At 59.5% G+C, this 21463-nt stretch overlaps 2 protein-coding genes across 5 annotated transcripts; one reads left to right on the top strand and one right to left on the bottom strand.

The window, feature by feature from the left end:
• The first annotated feature begins 689 nt into the window (after positions 1 to 689).
• On the top strand, positions 690 to 6073 carry PARD6A (par-6 family cell polarity regulator alpha). The gene is given in 4 exon segments (XM_055819128.1): positions 690 to 987; positions 2204 to 2426; positions 5153 to 5901; positions 5903 to 6073. Coding segments are annotated over 4 exon segments (1200 nt in total). The 5' UTR covers positions 690 to 798; the 3' UTR covers positions 5942 to 6073.
• A 2655-nt stretch (positions 6074 to 8728) lies between these two features.
• ENKD1 (enkurin domain containing 1) lies at positions 8729 to 21211 on the bottom strand. 4 transcript variants are annotated; one of them, XM_055819133.1, is made up of 8 exons: positions 21055 to 21211; positions 16513 to 16637; positions 15993 to 16217; positions 14556 to 14728; positions 12420 to 12581; positions 11122 to 11291; positions 10065 to 10201; positions 8729 to 9567 (listed from the first exon to the last, which is right to left on the bottom strand). In XM_055819133.1, exons 2-8 carry the CDS (start codon positions 16595 to 16597, stop codon positions 9407 to 9409), a joined length of 1113 nt encoding a protein of 370 aa, XP_055675108.1. In that variant the 5' UTR covers positions 16598 to 16637; positions 21055 to 21211; the 3' UTR covers positions 8729 to 9406. The 4 variants fall into 4 exon arrangements, with proteins under 4 accessions (XP_055675108.1, XP_055675110.1, XP_055675109.1 ...); XM_055819135.1 differs by having other exon boundaries at positions 16513 to 16663; positions 21055 to 21169; XM_055819134.1 differs by lacking the exon at positions 21055 to 21211 and adding an exon at positions 18643 to 19834.
• Positions 21212 to 21463: the final 252 nt, after the last annotated feature.

The following is a 21463-nucleotide window of genomic DNA, read 5'->3' as shown; positions in this document are numbered from 1 at the left end:
GGGCGTCACCCGCGGGCACAGCCCGGCAGCACCGGGGGCACGTGCTGTGGCAGCCTGGTGCCGGGGCGGGCAGGGGAAGGCGAGCGCTCTGCCGTGCAGCCGGTGCCCCAGCAGCCCCCCTCTCCGCTCGGCTGTTCCGCTGCCCGGTAAAGCAACTCGTCCCCGAAGTGCCCGACCCCCCCCCCCGGGTCCGCGCTGACCCCGGTGCCATCAACCCTTGCTGCCGGCCGGGGGGCACAGCCGGAGGAAGCGTGTAACCGGGGAAGGCGGCACGGCGGCTGCTGCCGGGGCTGCCCTCGGCCACAAGGCCACCGGGCCGCGGCGGCGGGGAGCGGGCGGCCCCGGCCGGGCCCCTCTGCCAGCGCGGGGACGCGCCGGAGCATCCGCGCGCTGAGCCGGGGCCCCCACAGCGACACTCGCCGGGACGCCGGTCGGGCGGCAGGGCCCAGCGGCCCCGAAGCGGGGCGGGCGCCCGCCCCTGCGGGGCGTGATCGTGCCGCTAATGAGGGTCCTGGTAGCGGCGGGGTGCCCGGGATTACCGGAGCGGGGCGCGCAGCCGTCCCGTCCAGCCCGCCCGCAGCGCCGGGGCCGGCCGGGGGCGGGCCGCGGAGGACCGGGGGGGCGGGCGGGGGGGCCGGGGCCGGGGCCGGGGCCGGGCGTGCGGCGCAGCGGAGCGGGCCCCGGCCCGGGGCGGGGGAGCGGCGGGGGCATGCGCCGCCGCCCGCCCGGCCCCGCCCCCGTTGCCACGGCGACGTTGTCAGCAACCCGCCGGCCCCGCCCCCCGGCCGGCCGGGGCCAATGGCGCCCCGGCGCCCGGCCTGCTCGCCGGTGACGTCATGGCCGGTGAAAATCCCCCGTGGCCGCGGGAGCGGCGGTGGCGGCGGCGCGGCCCCGTGGCCCGGCGCGGCCCGGCGCGGCCCCAGCATGGCCAAGCACCACCGCACGCCGGCGCGCTCCGCCGAGCCCGTCATCGAGGTCAAGAGCAAGGTAAGCGCCCGCCGTGCCGCGCCGTGCCGCGCCGGCGCGATGCCGGGGCCGGTTCCGCCGGGTCAGGAGCGGGCGCGCCGCCCCCGCGCCGGGCAGCACACGTGGGGCGGCACCGAGCACCGGGCAGCGGCGCGGGAGCCAGGCCGTGCGGGGGCTCCGCTCCGCTCCCCCGCGCTGCGCTGCGCTGCGCTGCGGCGGCGCTGCCCGGGGCCTCCACGAGCCCGGCCCGGCGCCGTCCCGCACCGTGGGCTCTGCCGGGCCGCGGGCCCGCTCGGCGCGGCCGTCACCGGCACGGGGAGCGCTCGCCAGATGCGCGATGCGCCGTGCCAGTAGCCCCGGTGTGCAGGCAGGCTCTGCCGGCCCGGGCGTGCTGGGTGCACGGCCATCCCGGGCACACACCTCGCCCAGATGTGTTCTTGCCCAGGTGTGCACGCTCGTCCCCGGCTGTGCCATCACCCAGATGTGCACCCCCAGCCACGGGTGACATCCCCCCCCGCCGTGCACCCTCACATAGCTGTATGCCCTCCCAGATGCAATCCCCCAGATGTGTCTGCTCAACCAGATGTGTACTCACCTGGTGTACCCCCACCCAGATGTGCACCCTCGCCCACTGTGCCCACCCACCCAGCCCTTTGCACAGCTAGATGTGTGCACTCCCCTGCTGCACCCTTGCCCAGCTGTGCCCTGCCTGCCCGGACCCCCAGGTGGGTGCTGCTGCCCCCCGTTCCGGGTGCTCTGGCCACCGCTGGCCCCAGCAGCCAGGGTGTGACCCCCGGCAGCGCCATCCTCGCAGCGTTCCTCAGCCTGCTCTTAATTGTCTTCCCCTTCGTCGTGACTGAAGGAGGAGGCCATAATTAACGCTGTTGCTCACCAGGTGACATGGCAGTGCCCGTGTGGCAGGGAAGGGCCTCCCGGCAGCGCGGTTCCTGCCATGGCTGGTGGTACAGCCGGGAGGCTCTGCCTCTGGGCACCCCTCCACCCCGCCACTGCGGTGCCTGGGCAGGAGAACGGCTCCGGTCCTCTCATTTTGCTTTTGGGATGGGCCCTAGCTGACAGGCACCGCCACCTTGTTGCTGCTGAGGTTTTGGGGTTGGCAGCGCCTGGCTCTGCCTGCCCTGTGGTGGTTCCACACCGTGCCCTGCCTGCTTTGGTCCTGCCGGCCACAGCCAGCCCTGCCCTGCCTCACCCTCCTCCTCCTCTTCCTCCTCCTCTGCAGTTCGACGCCGAATTTCGCCGCTTTGCCATGAAGCGCTCTGGCGCGGGCAGCTTCCAGGACTTCTACCGCCTGCTGCAGACGGTGCACCAGATCCCACGGGTGGATGTGCTCCTGGGCTACACGGATGTCCACGGTGACCTTCTGCCCATTAATAACGATGACAACTACCACAAAGCCCTGTCCTCTGCCAACCCCCTCCTCAGGGTCATCATCCAGAAGAAGGGTAAGCGGGATCTGGAGAATGGCACTGGCCTTGTCCTCCCCATCAGGAGAGAGGAACTGCATCCTGTGGCATCGCTGGTGCCACGTTTGGGCTGTACTGGTGGTGGATGTGGCCAGTCACGTACTCTCCGGCCACCACTTTGGTGGATGGAGGTGGAGGTGGTGGCACTGGGAGGCTCCCAGAGCCCTGCTGGGGCTGTGGCCCCCCCACGGGCTCTCCCTGCCAGTCCTTGCCTGCACCGAGGGGCACCCACCCCAGCCCAGCCCTGCATGACCCAGCGAGCAAAGGCAAATCCTTGTGATCCACCCCTTTGAAGTCGTGTTTTCCAGCTGGCCTTGCGTGGGCTCCCAGAAAACACCATGTCGCTCCCTTGAGTGCCGTGTTGGGAGCCCAGTCCGGTTCCCTGCCCTGAGGTGGTGGCAACCATGGTTTTGGCAAAGCTCTTGGGGCACTGGGTGCTGCTGAGTTTTTGGTGGTGGGAGGAGGCTCCTCTCCTCCCTGGCGGCCCAGGGGCTTGCCCTGACCTTAGTGGTGCGTTCCAAGAGAGCAGCTTCCTCGCCCAGGAGTGCAAAATCACCGTGACAGCAGTGTCCCAGCCAGGGCGAGAGCCTGCTGGTGACACGCACCCCGGGTACATCTCTTCGCCAGGGAGATGAGCCTCTCCCCTTCCACTTGGTTTAATAGCACCAAGGCTTTCTCTTTAGTAGCGCCATCAAGCAACAGCGTGCAAAGTTGGAGCCTGATCTAAAAGCCCCAGTTCCCTGGCTTAGTGCCTGGGGTGGCTCTGTGTTTCTAGTGCACATTAGTGGTGTGCAAAGCCCCCGGGCAAGGAGGGATGCCAGCGGCTGGCCCCGGCTGCTGTGCCAGTTTCCCTGGGTTCTTGCATCGGGGTGGTGCAGGATGCCCTGGACGTGCATTTCCTCAGGGGCCATGCAGCATGGGGGATGGCAGGTGATCCAGGATGTCAGTGCGAAGGAGCTGGAGCCTGTGGCACGCACAGATGCTGGTGCTGAACCATCCCCTGCTCCCAGACCAATGCCTGGACCCAGGCTGCGGCACAGAGAGCCGGCATGGGGCTGAGTGTGCCAGGGCTGCCATGGGAGCGTTGCTCCTGCTCCCAGAGCCGCCTTGCCTGCTGCTGGGAAAAGCCTGCGAGGGCCTGTGGGTGACTGGGCTGAGCTGGAAAGGTGCAGCGAGCGGGCAGCCACAGCGCTGGCACTGTGGGCAGCGTGATAAGGAGCATGAGGAGGCAGCACTGGCACTTGGCCGTGCCCGCAGGAGAGGGCCCATGGGACCAGCAGCACCACAGAAGGCGAGTGGAGAGGCCAGGAGCAAGCCCTGGTTGAGTCACAGCTGATTTAAAATGGATCCAGGTCATCCCGAGGCAGGGCTGTCGTTGAACCAGTCCGGGTCGGTGAGGAATGCGGCTGCAGTGTCTCTCACACACCGGGCGTGGGGGAGCTGTGCACACGCGTGCGTACCTAGGTGTGCACCCCTCGGTGGGCTCCCCGGGTCCTGACGGGGGCTCAGAAAGCAAAGGCCTCAGCCTGGTTCCTCTCGGTGCCACCAGAAGCCACCCCTGTGGGGCAGCCTGTCGGGGACGGTGGCACTGGCCCTCGGGGAGGGCAGGGGAAAGCCCGGTGCATCACCAGGGCCGCCGGTGGGCTCATCCTTGGGGTGCTGGACCTGCCTGGCCCAGCTACTCTGTGCCCCTCGGAGAGGAGCCGTGCACTGAAATAGCTGTGGGAAAGCCTCCACCGCCCTTCGCCGAGCTAAAAATACGCTGGGCTGCGTGTGCAGGGAGATATTTATAACCCAGGAGCCCTGGCAGGCTGGCTTGGCTAGGGAGAAACCCCGCATCCCCTGGGCCCGGGGGCATCCCCAGCCCCCCTGTGGCTGGAGCAGGGTCTGGGTGCTGGTGGGAGGCACTGTGGGGAACGTGCCAGCAATGCAGCATCCAGATCTGGGCTCCCTGTGGAAAGGGACGGGGAGAAACCAGAGGGGGCCCAGGGGAGGCTCCCTGGCACCTGGTGGATGTGGCCAAGGGGGGGACATGCTGGAGCTGGGCCCCATGGAGCAGCCTTAGGGCAGGGTCAAGGAGTGTGGAGTCAGACTCTCCATGGTGGTGCCAGACGATGGGATAAAAGACAGTGGCACAAATCACAGTTTGGGATGTTCAGGGGCCCTGGGGATGCTGCAGGCCTGGGGAGGAGGGGTGTCCCTGTCCCTGGGCTCCGCAGGACACAGCTGTGGCCATCCCTATCCCGTGCAAGCAATGGCCCTGCACTAGCACGGGCAGGGGATACCAATGCTGTCTCACGGGGCTGGACTCACCCTCGGGAAGCTGGCTGCCACCACGGCACCGCCTTGTGCAGGGGGTCCCTTTCCCCAGACCCAAAGTGGGGCATGGCTGTGGCTCCTGGGCCGGCAGGGCTGGCAGTTCTAGTGTTAAGCTGCAGAGTTTGGCTTAAAGTGTGATTAAGGCTGAATCACCGCCTGGATCCCACTAATCCTGGCCTTGTGTACGCTGGGTAATCCCGGGAGATGGGCCCGGTGGAGACAGGCTGCAGGAAAAGCCAGGGTGATGCTCGGGGGAGGAAAAGCTGGCGAGACCCATGAGCAGGACACTTCTCCCACTGGCTCCCCCAACACCTGGGGCCACGGGCACATGGTTATGCCCCCAGCAGCTGTGGTGCCTGACACGTGTTCTCCCTCGCTCCCGACAGCAGAGTCCGATGCTGGTGTCTTCGCCTCCAACTCCCTGCAGCGGAAGAAGAAGGGCTTGCTGCGCCCCGCGCACTACCGAGCCAAGCCTCACCTCCTCATCGGCATGCCCCAGGACTTCCGCCAGATCTCCTCCATCATAGATGTGGACATCTTGCCGGAGACCCACCGCCGTGTGCGGCTCCACAAGCACGGCTCCGACAAGCCGCTGGGTTTCTACATCCGTGACGGCGTCAGCGTGCGCGTGGCCCCGCAGGGTGTCGAGAAGGTGCCCGGCATCTTCATCTCCCGCCTAGTGAAGGGTGGCTTGGCCGAGAGCACGGGGCTGCTGGCAGTGAGCGACGAGATCCTGGAGGTCAACGGCATTGATGTGGCTGGCAAGTCCCTGGACCAGGTGACAGACATGATGGTGGCCAACAGCCACAACCTCATCATCACCGTCAAGCCGGCCAACCAGCGCAACAACGTCATCCGCAGCAGCAAGGCCTCGGGCAGCTCGGGCATGTCCACGGACAGCACCCCTAGCCAGCAGACCCCCAGCCCAGCCTCACAGTACCTGAGCAACTACAGCACGGCCGAGAGCGACGAGGAGGGTGACCTGGTCATCGAGAGCGACAGCGCGCCCCACTACATCCCCGGGGGCTGCCCCAACGGGGGCCCCACGGACAGACCCCTGCAGCGGAGCCTGTCCCCGCACAGCTCGCGGGGCTCCCTGCAGTCCCTTGGCAGCCACGACGGCAGCCCCGGCCGGGGGCAGCGGGCGGGAGGAAGGTACCCTCCTCACCCTATAGCCGCCGGCTCCCCCCGCCACCCCAGGGTGGCTGGCTGGGTCCCGCGCAGCCGGGCTGGTCGTGCGCAGCGGGTGATGAGGGGGCTGGCGCGCAGGGGCAGAGCAGGGCAGCCCACTGCCCCTCCTGCCACCCGTGCCCCCGGGAGCCCCGCTGCGGCCCCCGCTGGGCACTGCCCTTCTGAGCCTCTTGCCTCCTACCCCCCTCCTTCCAAGCAAGTGGGGTTTTTTAATTGTTTTATTGAAATATGCATTATCAATTAATATATTGCAATGGACAGTAAAACCTTTTCTAGAAAGCACCCCCCTTGTCCTTGGTCCATGTCGCCACAGGGGTCGGCCCCCCACAGCCATGGGGCACAGCCCCCTCCCAGACACAGGCCGGGGCAGGCACACCGTCCCGCAGCCCCACTGCCCCATCCCACATGCCGTGGGCCAGCACAAGCCCTGTGACCAGCTCTACAGGTCCCCTGGGAGCGGGGGGGACAGCGGTGGTGGGGACCCCAGCAAGGCCCGTTGTGGGGAAAAGGGGGGGTGGAGGGATGCTGGAGCACGTCCCTCCCCCTGTACATCCCTGTCCCATGGCACACGCCCAGGCTGCTTTGGGCAGCGAGCCTGGCGTGGTGGCCCGACACAATGAGCCTTGCCTGGCCCCCCAGTTCCCACCTTGTCACCGCTGCAGTGCCCTCACTACTCAGGGGACACTTCAGTGACATCTGCAGGGAGCTGGGTGGCACCCGGGCTGGCAGCACCACCTTGGCTGTCACCTGGCCCCAGTAAACACCACCGGGGTGGTACAGCTCCATCTTCCTCCTGCCCACCTGGGGCTCCCCGTGCCCTCAGTCCCCCTCTCAGCGCTGAAGTGCCACGCTGGTGGCAGCTCTTGCCTTTGCTTTGCTGCTGGCCTGGCCCAGCCTGGGACCAGCACCTTCCTGCCCGCAGGGATGGAGCGATGCCCCAGCAGCTGCTGGCTCTGTTGCACTCACAGTGGTGATGGCTTCTCCTGGCCAGACCATAGCTGGCTGTCCCCGTGGTCCTTCGCCCCCTCTCCCACAGCATCAGCCTTCAGCACCAGCATCTCTACCCCACCTGCCGCAGCCACTGGCAGTGTTTTCTGGTGAAGCAGCCCAGGCACAAGGCCCGGCAGGTTGGATGCACCCAGGGGCAGCGCTTTTCCAGCCCGCTCGCCGGAGCTGGACACGTGTGCTGGGGCACCTAGGGCACTGGCACTGTGCCGGGCCCTCTGTGGCGTAAGGGCTCCCCCACGGCCCCTGGATTAGAGCCGGTGGGAAGCGAGCACAGGTGGTGCCAGGTGCCCTGGCCCGGCTCCTGTGGGGTGACACTGGGCACAGGCACAGGTTCGCACCCAGGTCGGTGGCAGAGCTGGCGGCTTCGGCAGGGGAGGGTGGATTGTGTCCTGTTGCCTTCGCTGACCCCTGAGAACCAAACCACCCGTGCTGGCACCACCAAAACCTTACCAGCAGCTGCACAAGAGCCGCTGGGCTGGTTCAGCAGCAAGGGCCTGACCACGGCAGCTCTCCCAGCCCGTTTGCCAAGGGCCCTGCAAACAGCGGCTCTCACCGGCACTGTTGCCCGTGGCATGTGGTGGGACCGGGCAAGGGGACCCACAGTTCTTGGGGTCCAAAGGGGGCAGCACCGACTGCTCAGGTCCTGGCTGTTCCTGCGGAGCCCCAGCCGTGCCGGCGGCTGGCAGGCAGAGCAGTGAGGGCTGAGCCTGGCAGCTCCGTCACTCCTGAGCAGCACAACACTTGCAGCACGCAGCTGGGGCCCAGACAGGCCAGAGAGCAAAGCAGACAGCAGGGCTGGTTAGTCCAGACTTGTTTAGGGCAGGGAGGTGCATGGGGGCTGGCGCCCGTGGCCCCCAGCTGCTCTCAGCACCGCTCTCATCCAGCCGGCTCAGCCTGGCTGCAGCGTTTGCCCTGAGGGTGGCCCCAGGGGAGCATGGGGTGATTTTCCGGCTGGCACCTCACCTCCTCAGCCCTCCAGCGTTAAAAGCTTCTCTGGCCCTTGGCAGCAGCGTCGCCCCCTGCATCCCAGGGTACCATGGGCTAGGCTGGACCACCCTGCAACATCCCCACCCCGCAAAATCCGGCCGGCAATGGGAGTAACCTCATGCAACAAGGCACCTGCTTGGGGCAACCATCCACAGCATCCCCACCCTGCACAGCAAAAGGAGATGGGGCAACAGGCACAAGCTGCAGCAAGGGAAATTTTGATAGGACTTCAAGGAAAAGGTGCCAAGTGTTCCCCCTGAGGGTGGCACAGCTTGAGGACAGAGGCCCAGCAAGGTGGTGGCAGCAACCCCATCCTTGGAGATTTTCCTGACTCAGCTGGATGAGGCCCCAGGCTGAGGAGCTGGTCCTGTGCTGAGCAGGAGAGGGACGAAGCCCTCCAGCAATCCCTTCCAGCTTAAATCTTTCTAGACTTCACACAGCAGGATCTCTGAAAAGGTCTGCTTGGCTCCCGGTGTAGCACCTGAAGGCAAGGGGGCAGCGAGCTCACCTCCACGATGGCATCTGCCCAGCCCTGCCCTGCCGGCCTGTAGACTGAGATCTGGCAGGACTCTGCGCATTCTCCGCTCCAAGTGCCCCACCACGTCCCAGTGCCGCAGCCCAGTGAGACCTAACCTCCCCGGGCACGTCAGGCTTCTGCAGCGTGCGACCAGGACCCACGGCTCTCCCCCTGCCTGCACTACGTCAATGCTGCTGGTTTCGGCTGCCCACCACCACTCCTCCGGCCCTACTGAGCCCACCAGGAGCCGCACACACACTGAAAGAAGAAAACGATGCTTTACTTGAGCACATCCTGCCTCACAGACAACAAAGGCTTCTCCAGACAACCTGCCAGATAACCCTGCAGCCAGCCCAGCTCCGCCCTGGGCAGGAAGGACTGAAGCTCCGCACTTCTCCACTGTCCCTGAGCTGTCCCCGAGCTACTGAGCCCAGCCAGCAGGTCAGAGGGTGCAGAGGCACCAGCCGTGTGAGCAGGCTGGGTCAGCGCTCGGGACCAGGGCACACATGGCAGACATGTGCAGGTGCCCGGAATGAGCCGTGACCATGGCCCAGCTCACGAGGGGGACAAGGAACACCACTGGTAGCAGCACGGGAGATCCCCTACCAGTTTCCAGAAGTAGGAAAATAGGAGGTGATGCCATGGACACAGAGCAGAGAACTAATCTCTGAGAAGTCAAACAGCAGAGAGACAACTGCTCTGCAGACCACAGGGTGGAAAGTGTGTTAGGGCATCTCCCTCCCTTTTCCATGGACAAGACACCACTGGCGGGTGGGCAGGGAGGTGCCGGCTGCATATTGGACGCTGTATTGGCACCTGCATGGGCCCAGGGTTCTGAACTTGCCTTCCTCTCCTTCCCTCCCAAGGTGATGATCGTCCCTTCCCGGTGATGCAGGATGTTCGCACAGAGCAGCACAACACACTTGGCCCCACCAGCTCAGGAGTCCAGCTTGATGAAGACCTTGGGCCTCGAGAAAATTTTGATGGCCTCTTCTATCTGGGAGAGCTTCCTCTCCAGCTCTACCCGCCTCTTCTGCATTCTGAGGGTGTCTGTGCCCACTGGCAGCATCACCAGGTCCTTTATCAGCTGCTCCTGGCCTACAGAAAAAAACAACAAAGAAGCAAACAAGTTGTGTTAGTGGAAGTGCAAAGAAATCCATCCTTTTCCTAACCTCATCCTCAGTCATGAAAATGGTGGCAGCACTGGAACAAGGGCTTGGAATACCCGTCCTTGAATTCAAAGCTCAGCTGGAGGAGGACCTGAGTGACCTGCTCCAGCTTTGAAGAACTAAGGGTTGGACTAGAGACCTCTGAAGGTCCCTTCCAGCCAAAATCTGTCACTTTAAAGGCAATAGTAACCCAAACATCAGGTCTACTGGACAAGCCTGCTCCAGAGAGCCAGTCCTGTAACCTGCGGGTCCCACCAACCTGAAGGAGATTGATCTTTCCTCACACAGAGCTCAGATCCCAGCTACATGCCTTATTCCAGGTAACTCTTCAAGTGGCAGGAATCCGTGCCCCAGGCCCCTTCTCCCTAATCCTGGCTAGGATCACCTATTTTTCTGAGCTGGAATCCCTATTTCTTTTCTTCTTACTCTGCTTCAGATCGCCAAGGGTCTCCAGCCGCTGGCTCTCTGGCATCTTGGTATGACCAGGTGGCGTGTCAGGATTTGGCAGGTTTCGCAGCTGCTCCTCCATCTGCCTGCGCCACAGCTCCTTCCTCTCCAGCAGGCTGGCAAGGCACAAGAAAGCACGCGTCAGCGCATCTGGCGGGAGGAGCCGCCCAGGGATGCAGGCAGGGGCCAGGAACTGAGCCCTTCAAACCCTGCTAGTCTCCATGTCACTGCCCAAGGACCACAGAGACCCACGCTGCTGGCACACACCCTTGCTGTGGAGGGCTTCACCTGCACGCATGGACTAGTCAACATGCTCTACATGCCCTGAAGGGCTGCTGGAAGAGACACACGGAGGCCTACACAAGCTCTTCGGAGACAACGGCTTCTGCTCCTTGCTTTTTGCCCAGACCACTGAGTCCTTTCCAAACCATTTGCGTGCTGGTGATGGAATGAAGTTGGACAACACTGCTCACAGCAGGGATGCTGGCAGAGAACAGCAGGCACAGCAGACAGCCAAAGGACTGACACCGCCGTAAGTCCTAGGACAGGGTCACCCAGGAACTGGTTTCCACTCAGAACCCCAAAATGCAAGCCACTGCTTGGATGTTCCTCAGACTCTGGGTCCAAGACAGGATGAACACTTAGGAGGCAGAGCAAGCTACCTGCCTCTCCGTAACCAGAGCTTTTTATGCTGAAGCTGCGCCACGTGGAGCAAGGCTTACAAAGGGGCAGGAGCACATTTCTCAGAGCACACAGAACGTCCACAAGTCAGCATCATTGTAGGACAGCAAACAAGGGAAAAAGGGACAAAATTCTTTCTGAGCCCAGTCACACCAGCCATGGGATGCTTGTTAAGTCAAGAAACCAAGAGGGACTGCATTTATTTCCCAGGCCACAGTAAACTGCACTGCTTGCATATGGTGAGAGTGCCTCTGTCCCCGGCCCCCCGTCTTTCTACGCCAGAAGCTGGGGAACGTGGTGAAGGGAAGTGGGCTTGTTACAGAAAGTCTTGTGGACCAGAGAGGGGCATACATACTACTGGGGGATGTGGCCCTTTTGCTTGGCGTTGTACTCCTCCTGCTCCTGGTGCTTCTGTTCCAACAGCTTGGCCAGCGCCTGCAGGGACTGGGAGCGCCGCAGCAGGGCCCGCTTGGCGTTGCAGGCGTTGTGCTTAATGAAGTCAATGCTCTTGCCCTCCACCTGGATCTGGAAGAAGAGGAGGCGGCAGGAGGAGCTGGCTCACCACATGCACACAGGCAGCTGCCCTTGTCCCCACAAGGGACAAAGCAAAGAGGCACCCGCACAAGCCACTGGACTGCAGGTTACCGCAGCAGGACAGGCATACCGCGCACCCCCAGCCCAGCCCATCTCAGGTGCAAGGCCACAGGCAGGCAGGAGCTATGGCCACAGTCTGAGACGTCAGGCACCAAAAGCCAAGCCTAAAATCGGCCTTTTTAAGGTCCCCAAGCTGACCCTGCGCCCTCAAAGCCAAAAGGACAGAAAGAACCAGGCGTGACATAGTCCCCATGGCTCCTACTGGTGCATTTTGAGCCCAGCTAGAAAGTCAGAGGAAAATCTGGTCAAGCCCTCGCTGGGCCAGTAAATGCAACAGAACCTCTGGCAGAGCAGGAGCCTAGCAAGTCCTTGGAGGCATTTCACCAGAGACAGCACCCTCTATCACAGCTCTTCTGGTGGTCAAGACAGGGGAGAAGGTCACTGGATTTGAGTTTTAGGTTTTTCTTGGGTTTTCCTCCTTAGGAGTTTATGCCCTGTTTAAAATAAGCCCCTCCATGGCACTTGGGAACCAAGAAACTGACAACCCTACGCTTGCCAAAGAAAGGGGACATGGGTCATGGAGCAGTGTCTCTTTAGTAAGCAACTCTCCTTACTAAAAAGCGCATGCATTTCCCAAATTTTTATCTAATGTCCAGAAACCACAGTTCCTTCAATTACGGTGTGAGCAGTAATCCCCAAGACTTCCTGCAAAGCCCCAGGAAGAGCAGATTTGAGATTATTGGCACTTCTACATGAGGAGGCAGGATTTTCAAAGGGAACTTCATTATCTCTTTAACTATGAGCAAGGGCGAAGCCAGAAGGTAGTTTTAGAAATCTTTCAATGCCCATCTCATCGCCCCTGTGACCAAGACCCTGTTTCTTCCTTTCAGCCAGGAACATTATTTACAGATCTCTCTGCTCACGCAGCAGATCCAACCCAGAGCCTCAGAAGAACACATGAAGAGTTCAGAGCAGGAGCAACAGGTTAAGTGCCAGAAACCCTTAGGATGGATGAGCACCAGAAACACCTGGGACGGATGCCGTTAGTGCGCAACTCACCTTGGTTTCAGCACCCAGTGCCTCTGGAGCCTCTGCATCTGCTCCTGCTTTCGTTCTGGCAGGCCTTGGGGAGAGTGATCTGCATGGCTTGATCCCAGGGCCACAGCGAGAATATGCTTTTAGGAATTTCTGAGCTTCTGGATTTGGAGGTGGGGAGCTCTCCTGTGAAAGACAAAAAAAAAAAATCCACTAGTGGAAGGAGGCTGGAGCAAAGAGAAACACACCCAAAAAAGTTTGGGTGGTCAATCACAAGCTCAACCTCAAGTTTCCAGCAGACAGATGACAGCACGCTCTTCCTGCTGTGACTTGGCAGAAGCTCTTGGGGGAAGACAATCTGTACTCAGCGAGCAAAGGCCAAATAGACTGCCTACAGCAACAAACCCAGACCTGGAAACTGAACCTTGTAAAGAAACGCTAAAAACAAGGGGAAAAAATCTGCAGAAACGTGCCTTTGGATCAAATTCGTGTGTAACACTGACTGGAGAATCCGTCTTCACTGACTAATCTGGCAGGTGTGAAAGGAGAGCAACGCTGGATAACCCAGCAGAGATGCCTACCAGAGCGAGGAACAACCGCAATGCATGGGCAGCCCATACTGACAGTGACCACGACTCCTTAAAAAGCAGAAATCTTCCTGTGAAAAGGGCAAATGGCAGAGTGGAGAAAGCGTGCCGCAAGTCAAGAGACACATGCCAGTCTCCCTTGCTGGCAAACCTAGAGGACTCGAACTCTTAGAAGAAGCCATCCCACCTCCATAAATCCAGAGCATGCTGCAGAGCCCTGCTACAGCGAGTTTAATGAAACGGCAGAGGCAGGCACAAAGCTGACTGCTGAGAAGCTGTTCTCGAGTGCTGCTCTGCTCTGCTCAGTACCTCAAATCTGTGGTTGGCTGCAAAAACAGAACAGAGTCAGAGACCATGAAGGCTAGCAGGCACTCGTGGAAGGACAAAGCCCTCTCCTGGCAGCCAACAATCCTGAGGCCAATGGGAATGTACGATCTAACAGTTTGAGGCTACTCTGGAAAGGCAGCGGCAGCCCTGTGCTTCTGCTGCCTCAAGGAGCTTCCCCCACGCAAGGCTGAGCTGGAAGGGACCCCCAAGGCCGCTCCTCCAGGAGGTCACTACGATAAGGACAGGCACAACACCCCTCTGCTTGCTGCCATGCAGCAGGAGCCCACCCCATCCACAGGAGCTGCAGTGCCTGTTTCTGGATGAAATAAGAGGGTAACCGAACACAGAGTTCGCCTGGATGATGGGGGTCTCCCAGATCCAGACTGATGACTACTGGCTCACCCAAAGATAGTGCTGGAGCTTTCCTTCCCTCTCCCAGTGGGCCTTTACTTCCTGTACAAACAGGTATGCTTCTACCAGGGCTTTGGTGCATTTAGCAAAGCCCTCACTAGAAACTCACCAGGGCAGAAAAAAATTATCTAAACAAAGAAAGAAAGAAGTCAAAAGCAGAACAAAACCTTCACAAAGACAGACACCCACTCACTTCAGCAGCTGAGAAAGCCTGAGAAAAACAAGGCACAGCCCCGCATCCCTTCTCCCGCACGCACGCCGTGTACAGAGGACAGGAGGTACGCATGCCCTCACAGCTTGGGCTGCTCTACGAGGTCTCTGCCCAGAGACGTCTGTGTGCCGCCACTGCACAGTGGTTATTCACCAGGATGATTGCTTGCAGAAGAATTTGGAGATATACGGCCCACTGTGGGTCCACAGGGTGTTAAGGGTTGAACTGAGGTTTGATGCAGCCTGAAGACCCACCTCTGAAGACCATGATCAGAACACCACAGCCTTTTGGCACAAACCCCAGACAAGCATTGGCCCCCACACTGAGAAGCTGAAAAGCCAGCTGGATGCACCTCTGGACAGGGAATATGGTGTGAGGGGGAACCGCCTGTAGATCCCTAACAACTGAAGGGCCAAACAGGAGCCTTCAGGCAGAGGGTTGTGATGGGATTTTTGTTCTCTCAGCCTCCCCTGCATGGGGGGTCCACTTGGCCAGGCAGGATGGGGATTATTCTGGCAATCACTCTCTGGACCCAAACCACGCATTCCCACACGGCCCCACTGTCACATCTGCCCTGAACTGCATCCCAGGCCCAGAGAGTTCAGGAGCTCAGAGGGTACTGACCTGCAGTTTGGCCTTCACCTTTGACTCCACATTTTCATATTTCTGGGACTTCCACAGAGCTTTCACAGGCTTGGGCTGGCCATGCTCTCGGGCTCGCTCCTTCTCTTTGCACTTCTTCTGAATCTCCTTTATTCGCCTCATATTTACCTTCTCATGGTCCTTGGACTCTTTCCCTGCACAAGTGGAGACACAGCTTTCACCCCTCAGACACTGCCAAGGCATGCAGGCTCCTGCAGCACTGACACCAGAGCCTACAGCTCCATCTCCAAAGCTGGTCCAGCTGCCCACGGAAATAGCAAGCTCTCCCCTCTCCTGCAGACTAGACAATCTGTGCATTTCTCCCACATTAGATGCGCGCTCCCAGACTGACCCTCTTCTGCCAGAGGATCCCACAGTGCCCAGATGAGCACCGGCACAGATCTGCGCACACTGCCGGTGACCACAGACTCCCTTGTTCTGAGCGAGCATAGCTAATGTGTCCCATTTTGGACTATGCCAGACAAGCCATATCAGCATCCTCTCGAGAGCAAGGTCAATTCCCAGTTCAGCATCCTGTGGTGCTTCCGAAGCAAAGAGAGGGCTGGTTAAAGGCAGTTGCCAAGCCTTAAACCTGTGCTGTTCCTGATTTCAGTGTCAGCCATTGTCCCACATTCAAGGGGACATAATCAAGACTACGGATTGTATTTTTTGTTTTCAAATCAAAAATGATCCTTCCTTGGGCGCCCCAAGACAGGGAAGATCACAGCTTACACAACCAGACCCTCTTCCATTCCCCTTCTGCTTTGGAACAGCAGCTGTGGCAGCTGGCAACCACCATGCTGGCACCAGGCAGGGCTAGGGACAATGCCAGCACATGGAATAAATCAAATTACACCCCGCCATCAGCCTTATCTCCTTCTTGGACCTCTGAACGTACTTTGGGTGACCTCTCTGGAAAAGGGAACATCTTTTGCAAAGTATCCACATATACAGACAGTCTTCCCAAATCCTGCCTGGCTTCACTAACAAGGAATTGCCCAGGTTCAACATCCTCTGTACATGAAGAACACACTTGATCCATCTTTGACTATAAAGATACTGGTTATGTTCAGAGGTAACAAACTAGAAGGGCTCGATTTATTTCCAGCATCTCTCAATAGTCTCTCTTCCACAACTAGTTCCTCAGGTCCAAATTAAACAGCATCTGTTTTAGAGTCCCTCTTCCATTCCAGACGTGGGCCCGACTGGAATCAGGGAGGCTGCAGCAGCAACAGCTCCAACCCGGGCAATGGCTGGAGGCCAAGCCACTGCCAGGCCAAACGCAGGAGATGGGGCAACCAGCCCTGCAGAGCTCAACCTCTCCTCAGGCAGCAGAGCCGAGGAATCCACCCAAATCCCTGATGCCTCATCCCTGGCCCCAGACACAACTCAGGCCAGCAGCAACTCAGCTGTACTTACTCTTGACTGGCAGCCCCCCATCAAGGGAGACCCCTTCAAGCTGCAGTAAGAGACTGAGCGTCCCTTGCTGTCCCTTCTCCAGGAAGTCCTTCCCACTGGGGCGAATGCGAGGGGCTGGCTGAACCTGGCAGGCATTGCCCAAAGCTGGGTATGGGATGGGAACTGGGTCCAGGGGGCTAGTGGTAAAATCCAGCTTCTGAGCATTCCCTTCCAACCTCCCTCGAGCTACAGAGAAAAAAAAAAAGAGGAGGTAATCAGGAAATTATTTTATCTTACGGTTTTCTTCACCCACAGCCTACAAACAATGCTGAAGACCCCCTCTCCACCTCTACCTCATGCTTTCCCATCTTTCAACCAGCTCCACAGACCACCTTTAGGATCACCGCCCATGAGGAAGCAGAATCACCTGCACCAGTCTGAGTGGAGACTGTTGAGGACACCAAAGAATAAGGACATCTAACAGGTGAGCTGTGCCATGCCAAAGTACAAAGCACATCCATAACAAGTATCAAGGACTCACCCGAGAAGGGGCGTTTGTAATAGTTTGGAAAGAGCGTAGGGTCTGGAGGAATTGGCCCAGAAATCCTGGATGGCCCCTCACACATCCTGCCGTCACTCTGCCTCCGTCACAGAAACCAGCCACCACTGAGAAGAGAAATGCACCGGGCTCGCTGAGCCACCGAAAAGCGACATTGTAAATACACACACACACACATATATATATATGTATCTAAATAGGTGACCTTCTGACCATTAGAGAGCTCACACCCAGATACAGGGATGGCAGGTACCTACAGCAGGTAGGAAACCACCCCAAGTTGGACTCCAAGCAGGTGAGGCAAGGCATCCAGCAGCACGGTCCCTATTGTGGGGCTAATCAGCATTTTTACCAGCGCTGAACCTGACATGTCCATGGCTGCTGTAATATCGGTATCTTCAGTACAGAAAATCCTTCCTGGCTTTGCTCTCCCATATGGGAACATTTAATGGAGACATGCAAACAGGAGCTGAGCTGCTATAACCGCCCTGTGTGCCTTTAGTGAATAGAAAACACAAGGTATCTGGACATCATACACATTTTAGCCTTAGATTTGAATTATCTTGCACCTTGAGCCCTTTCTGAATAGAACCTGTGGTTCAAACACAACCTACCCAACGCAAGCTGAAGGCCCTGCCCCACACAGGTAAACCCTCTGATCTGTCCTCTGCAAGAGACACACCGGGGCTGTCACCACCCGGGAGCAGGCTGGGGCTGAACTTCAGAAGCACCCAAGACAAAATGCTTCAGGATCATGCAGGGGCAGATGCGGGATTGCTGGGGAAAAGCCCTGAGATGAAAAGAGCCCAGCTGGTCTCTCGTGCCCCAGGGAGAACAGACAGTCACCTGTTTAGAAAAATATCTGTTTCATTTCCAAAGAACTTCTCAATGTGGACCAACACAACAGACCAGCACAGACCCACAAACTGCTGCCCTGGCCCTCACTGGTCCATGCTGTGTCTCTCCTCCCCACGACAGCAGGATCACAGATCCTTCCAGCACCGAAGCAGCCAGTATCTATTTCCCTGCAATGCTCACAAAGATCTTGTGGACAGCATTTTATTGCCTACAAGAAACTGGAGGGACTTGCTCCCTGCTCAGAAAATGAGGATGCAGGATGCTGCACCAACAGGCACAGACTGCTGGCAAGCTGTTGGCAGGTGCCACAAGAGCCTCAATACCTCCCAGGAGTCACACCATGATTTTGACAGGCACCAGGGCAGCTTGGCTGGAGTCACAACTGTAAGAACTGGGGCTACAACCTGCATGCTCTGACTCCCGAGGCAGTAATTTAAAATATATCTGAGACAACTCTACGGGAAGAACTCCTTTCAGGATCCTTGACATGCCAGCACTGACGGGACGCAGCATCTGCAGTTTAATTTATAAACCAATAAACAAAATCAGTACAAGGCTGAGTGAGTCTGAGTCATAGCAACTAATGCACTGCAGTCTTCCTTGCTAAATCACCCCTGTTGACATGAGACCCATTAGCAAAAAGCTGTTGTTCATCTCCCAGACACGACTGCAGAGGCAATGTAAGCAATGCTGACTACTGCACATCAGCATGCATGTATAGTTTGTACCCAGCTACTCTGGAAAAGATGTTTCTGAAGAGCAGACACAGACTCTCAGCCTGAGATAAAAGGGCATTGTCTTGGTATTATTTAATCTCCTTGATAATGGATCCAACTAGGCCAGAACAGGCTCTCTTATTCTAAAAAAAAAAAAAAAAGCGTTCACCATGAGATCACTCCACTCACACTACTGGCCTTGAAGTTCACATCTGATCTTGATCTGAACTCGAGTTCAAACCCAGTAATTTACATGCAGGATGACAGGCTGAAATCAAGACCTGTAGCAGAGCAGACAATTACTGTGGGAGACTGAAGGAGGAAAGGCAAGTTGATGGGAGGCGGGGGATGGAAGGATTGTTTTATGCCTTCACACAAGTCACATGTCACATCCCAACAGCACCCTGCCCTGCCGCAGGGAATTTGCAAATGACACCCACTCCCTGATTTGCAAGTCACATCACCTCTGGATTGCGATCTTGCAAGATCAGACAACCTTATTACAACAGTAAGCATCTTGCCTATCTAACAAACTCACCTAACGTGGGACACAAGCCCCTAGCGTCAGCCTCCCAGCCCTGAGAAGCAGCAGCCAAGCCTCGGTTACCAGTGATCAGTACAGACTTCCCAAGCTGCTGCTCTGCTCCTGCCAACCATGGGCGTATCTGGGGGACACATGCGAGAGAACCTCATGGCTCGCTTCTGCCAAAAGGGGATGTGCGGACCTTCCCTGCCGCCATTCCCATCCTTCTGCTTCATCTCTTGTGACAGCTCCAAGGTGCAAATGGTCCTGTGCTGAGCCGATTCAACTCGCTACCCCTGCATGAAACAAGCCACTTCTTTTGCTGCTTAGTTTTCTGCCCATTGAACCTTCTGTCCAAAAATAACTTGGCTGTCACCTCCGGGGGGGGTTAGAGAAGCACTGGAGCAAGCACAAGGGAAATACTGCAAGAGCACGTGTTTATGAATGCAGAGGAGAGAGGAAGAGGGAACAGGGTCAGCCCTTTCAGCAGTGACCTGATGGCTGGCTCGGCCACACTGTCTCATTTGTACCTGGGAAAGAATTTTCTCTATCACCATGTTAGAACCCTAAATGTCGAGAATAGTTTCTGACCTGTTCCCACCAGAAACGCACTACTTGGAGCATTCGCTGGCTATGAGATGCAGGCAAGCTCTGCAAACGCAGTCTGGTTAAGTCCAGGTAAACAGATACATACTTGTGCAATTCTTCTCTCTTCTTAACCCCCTGCTAGGCTGCAGAACTCGCTAGGGAAGCAGCGACACTGCTCCTAGCCACCGGCCTGCACCAACCCTGTTCCCTGCCCTGCACAGATACAGGAGGCACAGGGCAACTGCCAAAGCAACCCAGACGTTAGCATTGCTACTTACCCTGGCTGCTAGCTTCCCCACCAGGACCACAGTTTAATCCTGGCCTAGGAGCCAAACAATAAAGGCTGCAGGCACACCTCTCCCAAAGTGTCCCTGTAAGTTTAAGAACCATTAATTCCACTCTTTGTGCACTTTGCCCCAGCTTACCAAGCGGTAAAAATGCTGCTTATCCCCCCAGAAAACAGATCTTTCAGAGCCTTAATGAACCACAGCTTCCTTTTGTGGCTTCTTTTTTAGCATCGTAGCTAAGGAAACTACAAAACGGGAACAGACAAGGCTTTGACAGGTGTTTTTCCCAGCCTTGAACCTGCTGTGTCTGACTTTGAAGCATTCCCTCTTCACAGATCACATTTTCACTGTGCCCGAGTCCCTGGCCAAGAAGCTGCTACCACACACAGAGCTGAAGCAAGCCCAGCTTCATGCCTTTATGAGTCAACCTCTGCAAAACGCCGGGGGGGGGGGGGGCGGGGGGGCGGAATCCTACAGCTGTGATAAACTGTGATAAGCAGAGCAGCAAGTCATCTGCAGCAAATCAAAGGCCTAATCTCTGTGCAACTGGTCTTGGTTGTTTGCTTCCTTCCTCAGTAGTTTCAGCTGAAATGGAAAGGAGCACCAGAGAAACTTCCGTGCCTGAGGGCAGCACCCTGATCTAGGTCCATAGCTCCTGCAGGATCGGGGGTCAGGAAACGAGGTCAATGTGCCACAAACCTACCCAGTCATGTTCGTTCATGCCTACGCTTTCCCCCCCCTGCAGACTGCAGTGGGAGAGATTTTCTCCTTTTAATACTATCCCCCAGGCAGGTTCTCGCAGGTGCCACCAGCTCTTCCCCACCTGCCAGCCTCAGAGGCCCATTTTCTCTTTTGCCTTTCGGACAACAAAGAGGGCCAGGTCCAGCCAAGCGTGCTGCTGGCCTCTGCAACACGCTCCCTCGGAGCTGGGCAGGCATCAGGAGCCAAGCCAGCTTGTGCAGCCTGCCCACGGAGCCAAGTGCACATGCTGCGGCAGCAGCCTCGGGCAGGAGGCAAATGCAGCTGCGCCAGGCACGGGGCGGCAGGCACAGGGCACCGGGCAGGGGCTGGCACTGGCAGGGGCTGGCAGGGGCCCGCCAGGGAAGGCAGGAGAGGCACCACGGCACGCAGGGCTCTGCTCCCACGCCACGTGCCAGGGTCACCAGCCCAACGTGCAGCCCCGGGCCCAGCGGAGCCCAGGACCCTGGCTGTGCCACCGCGGGACACCGGCCTGGCCCCGTGCTGAGCCCAGCGGCCACCGAGCAGCTCGGGGCGCCCCCACAGAGTCCTGCCAGGCGGCTGTCCCCCCGCGGCAGGGGCTGCCCTCGCAGCCGGCGGCCCCCGGCGCTCCATCCCCGCAACCCTCGGGGCGGGGGACGGGTCTGGGCCTCGCCCCTGCTGCCCTGGATGGGGGCACGGCGGCCCCCGGCCCGGCGCCCCGCAGCCTCCGCCTGTCCCGGTGCTCCGCCGCCCGCCGGGCGCCCCAAGGACACCCCCGGGCTGGGGCCCCGGGCCCATTGGGGGTCTCTCCGGCCCCCCCGAGAGGACTCACCGAGGGAGCCCGCGGGGCAGCGCTCGCAGCTGCGGCCCGGCCTGTGAGGCCGCGGTCTGGGCCTGGGCCTGGGCCTAACGTGGGCCCGCCCGCCGGCAACCGCAGGCCCGTCCCCGCCGCGCTCCTCGGCAACCGCCGCTTCCGCCGGGAGGGGCCGGGCGCGCGCTGGGCCGCGGGGGGTGCCCGGGGGCGCGGGAGTGCCTGGGGGGGGGGGGGGGCTGCCGGGGGCGAGGGGCTGCCCGGGGGCCCCGCCGTGAGCCGCCCCAGCGCAGGGCGGCCCGGGCTCGCCCCCCAGCACGGCCCCGCTCCGCCGGCGCCCTCCGCCGCACCGGGGTCCTGGGCAGGATCGGAACGGCGCTGGCGGCCGAGTGGCCCCCAGGCGCCCCAGCCCCGCAGAACCGGGGCCGCC

The sequence above is a fragment of the Falco peregrinus genome, chromosome 14 (assembly GCF_023634155.1).
Source record: "Falco peregrinus isolate bFalPer1 chromosome 14, bFalPer1.pri, whole genome shotgun sequence".
Lineage (NCBI taxonomy): Eukaryota > Metazoa > Chordata > Aves > Falconiformes > Falconidae > Falco > Falco peregrinus.
The sequence above is the reverse complement of the archived record's forward strand: the minus strand, read 5'-3'. Positions and strand labels throughout refer to the sequence as shown.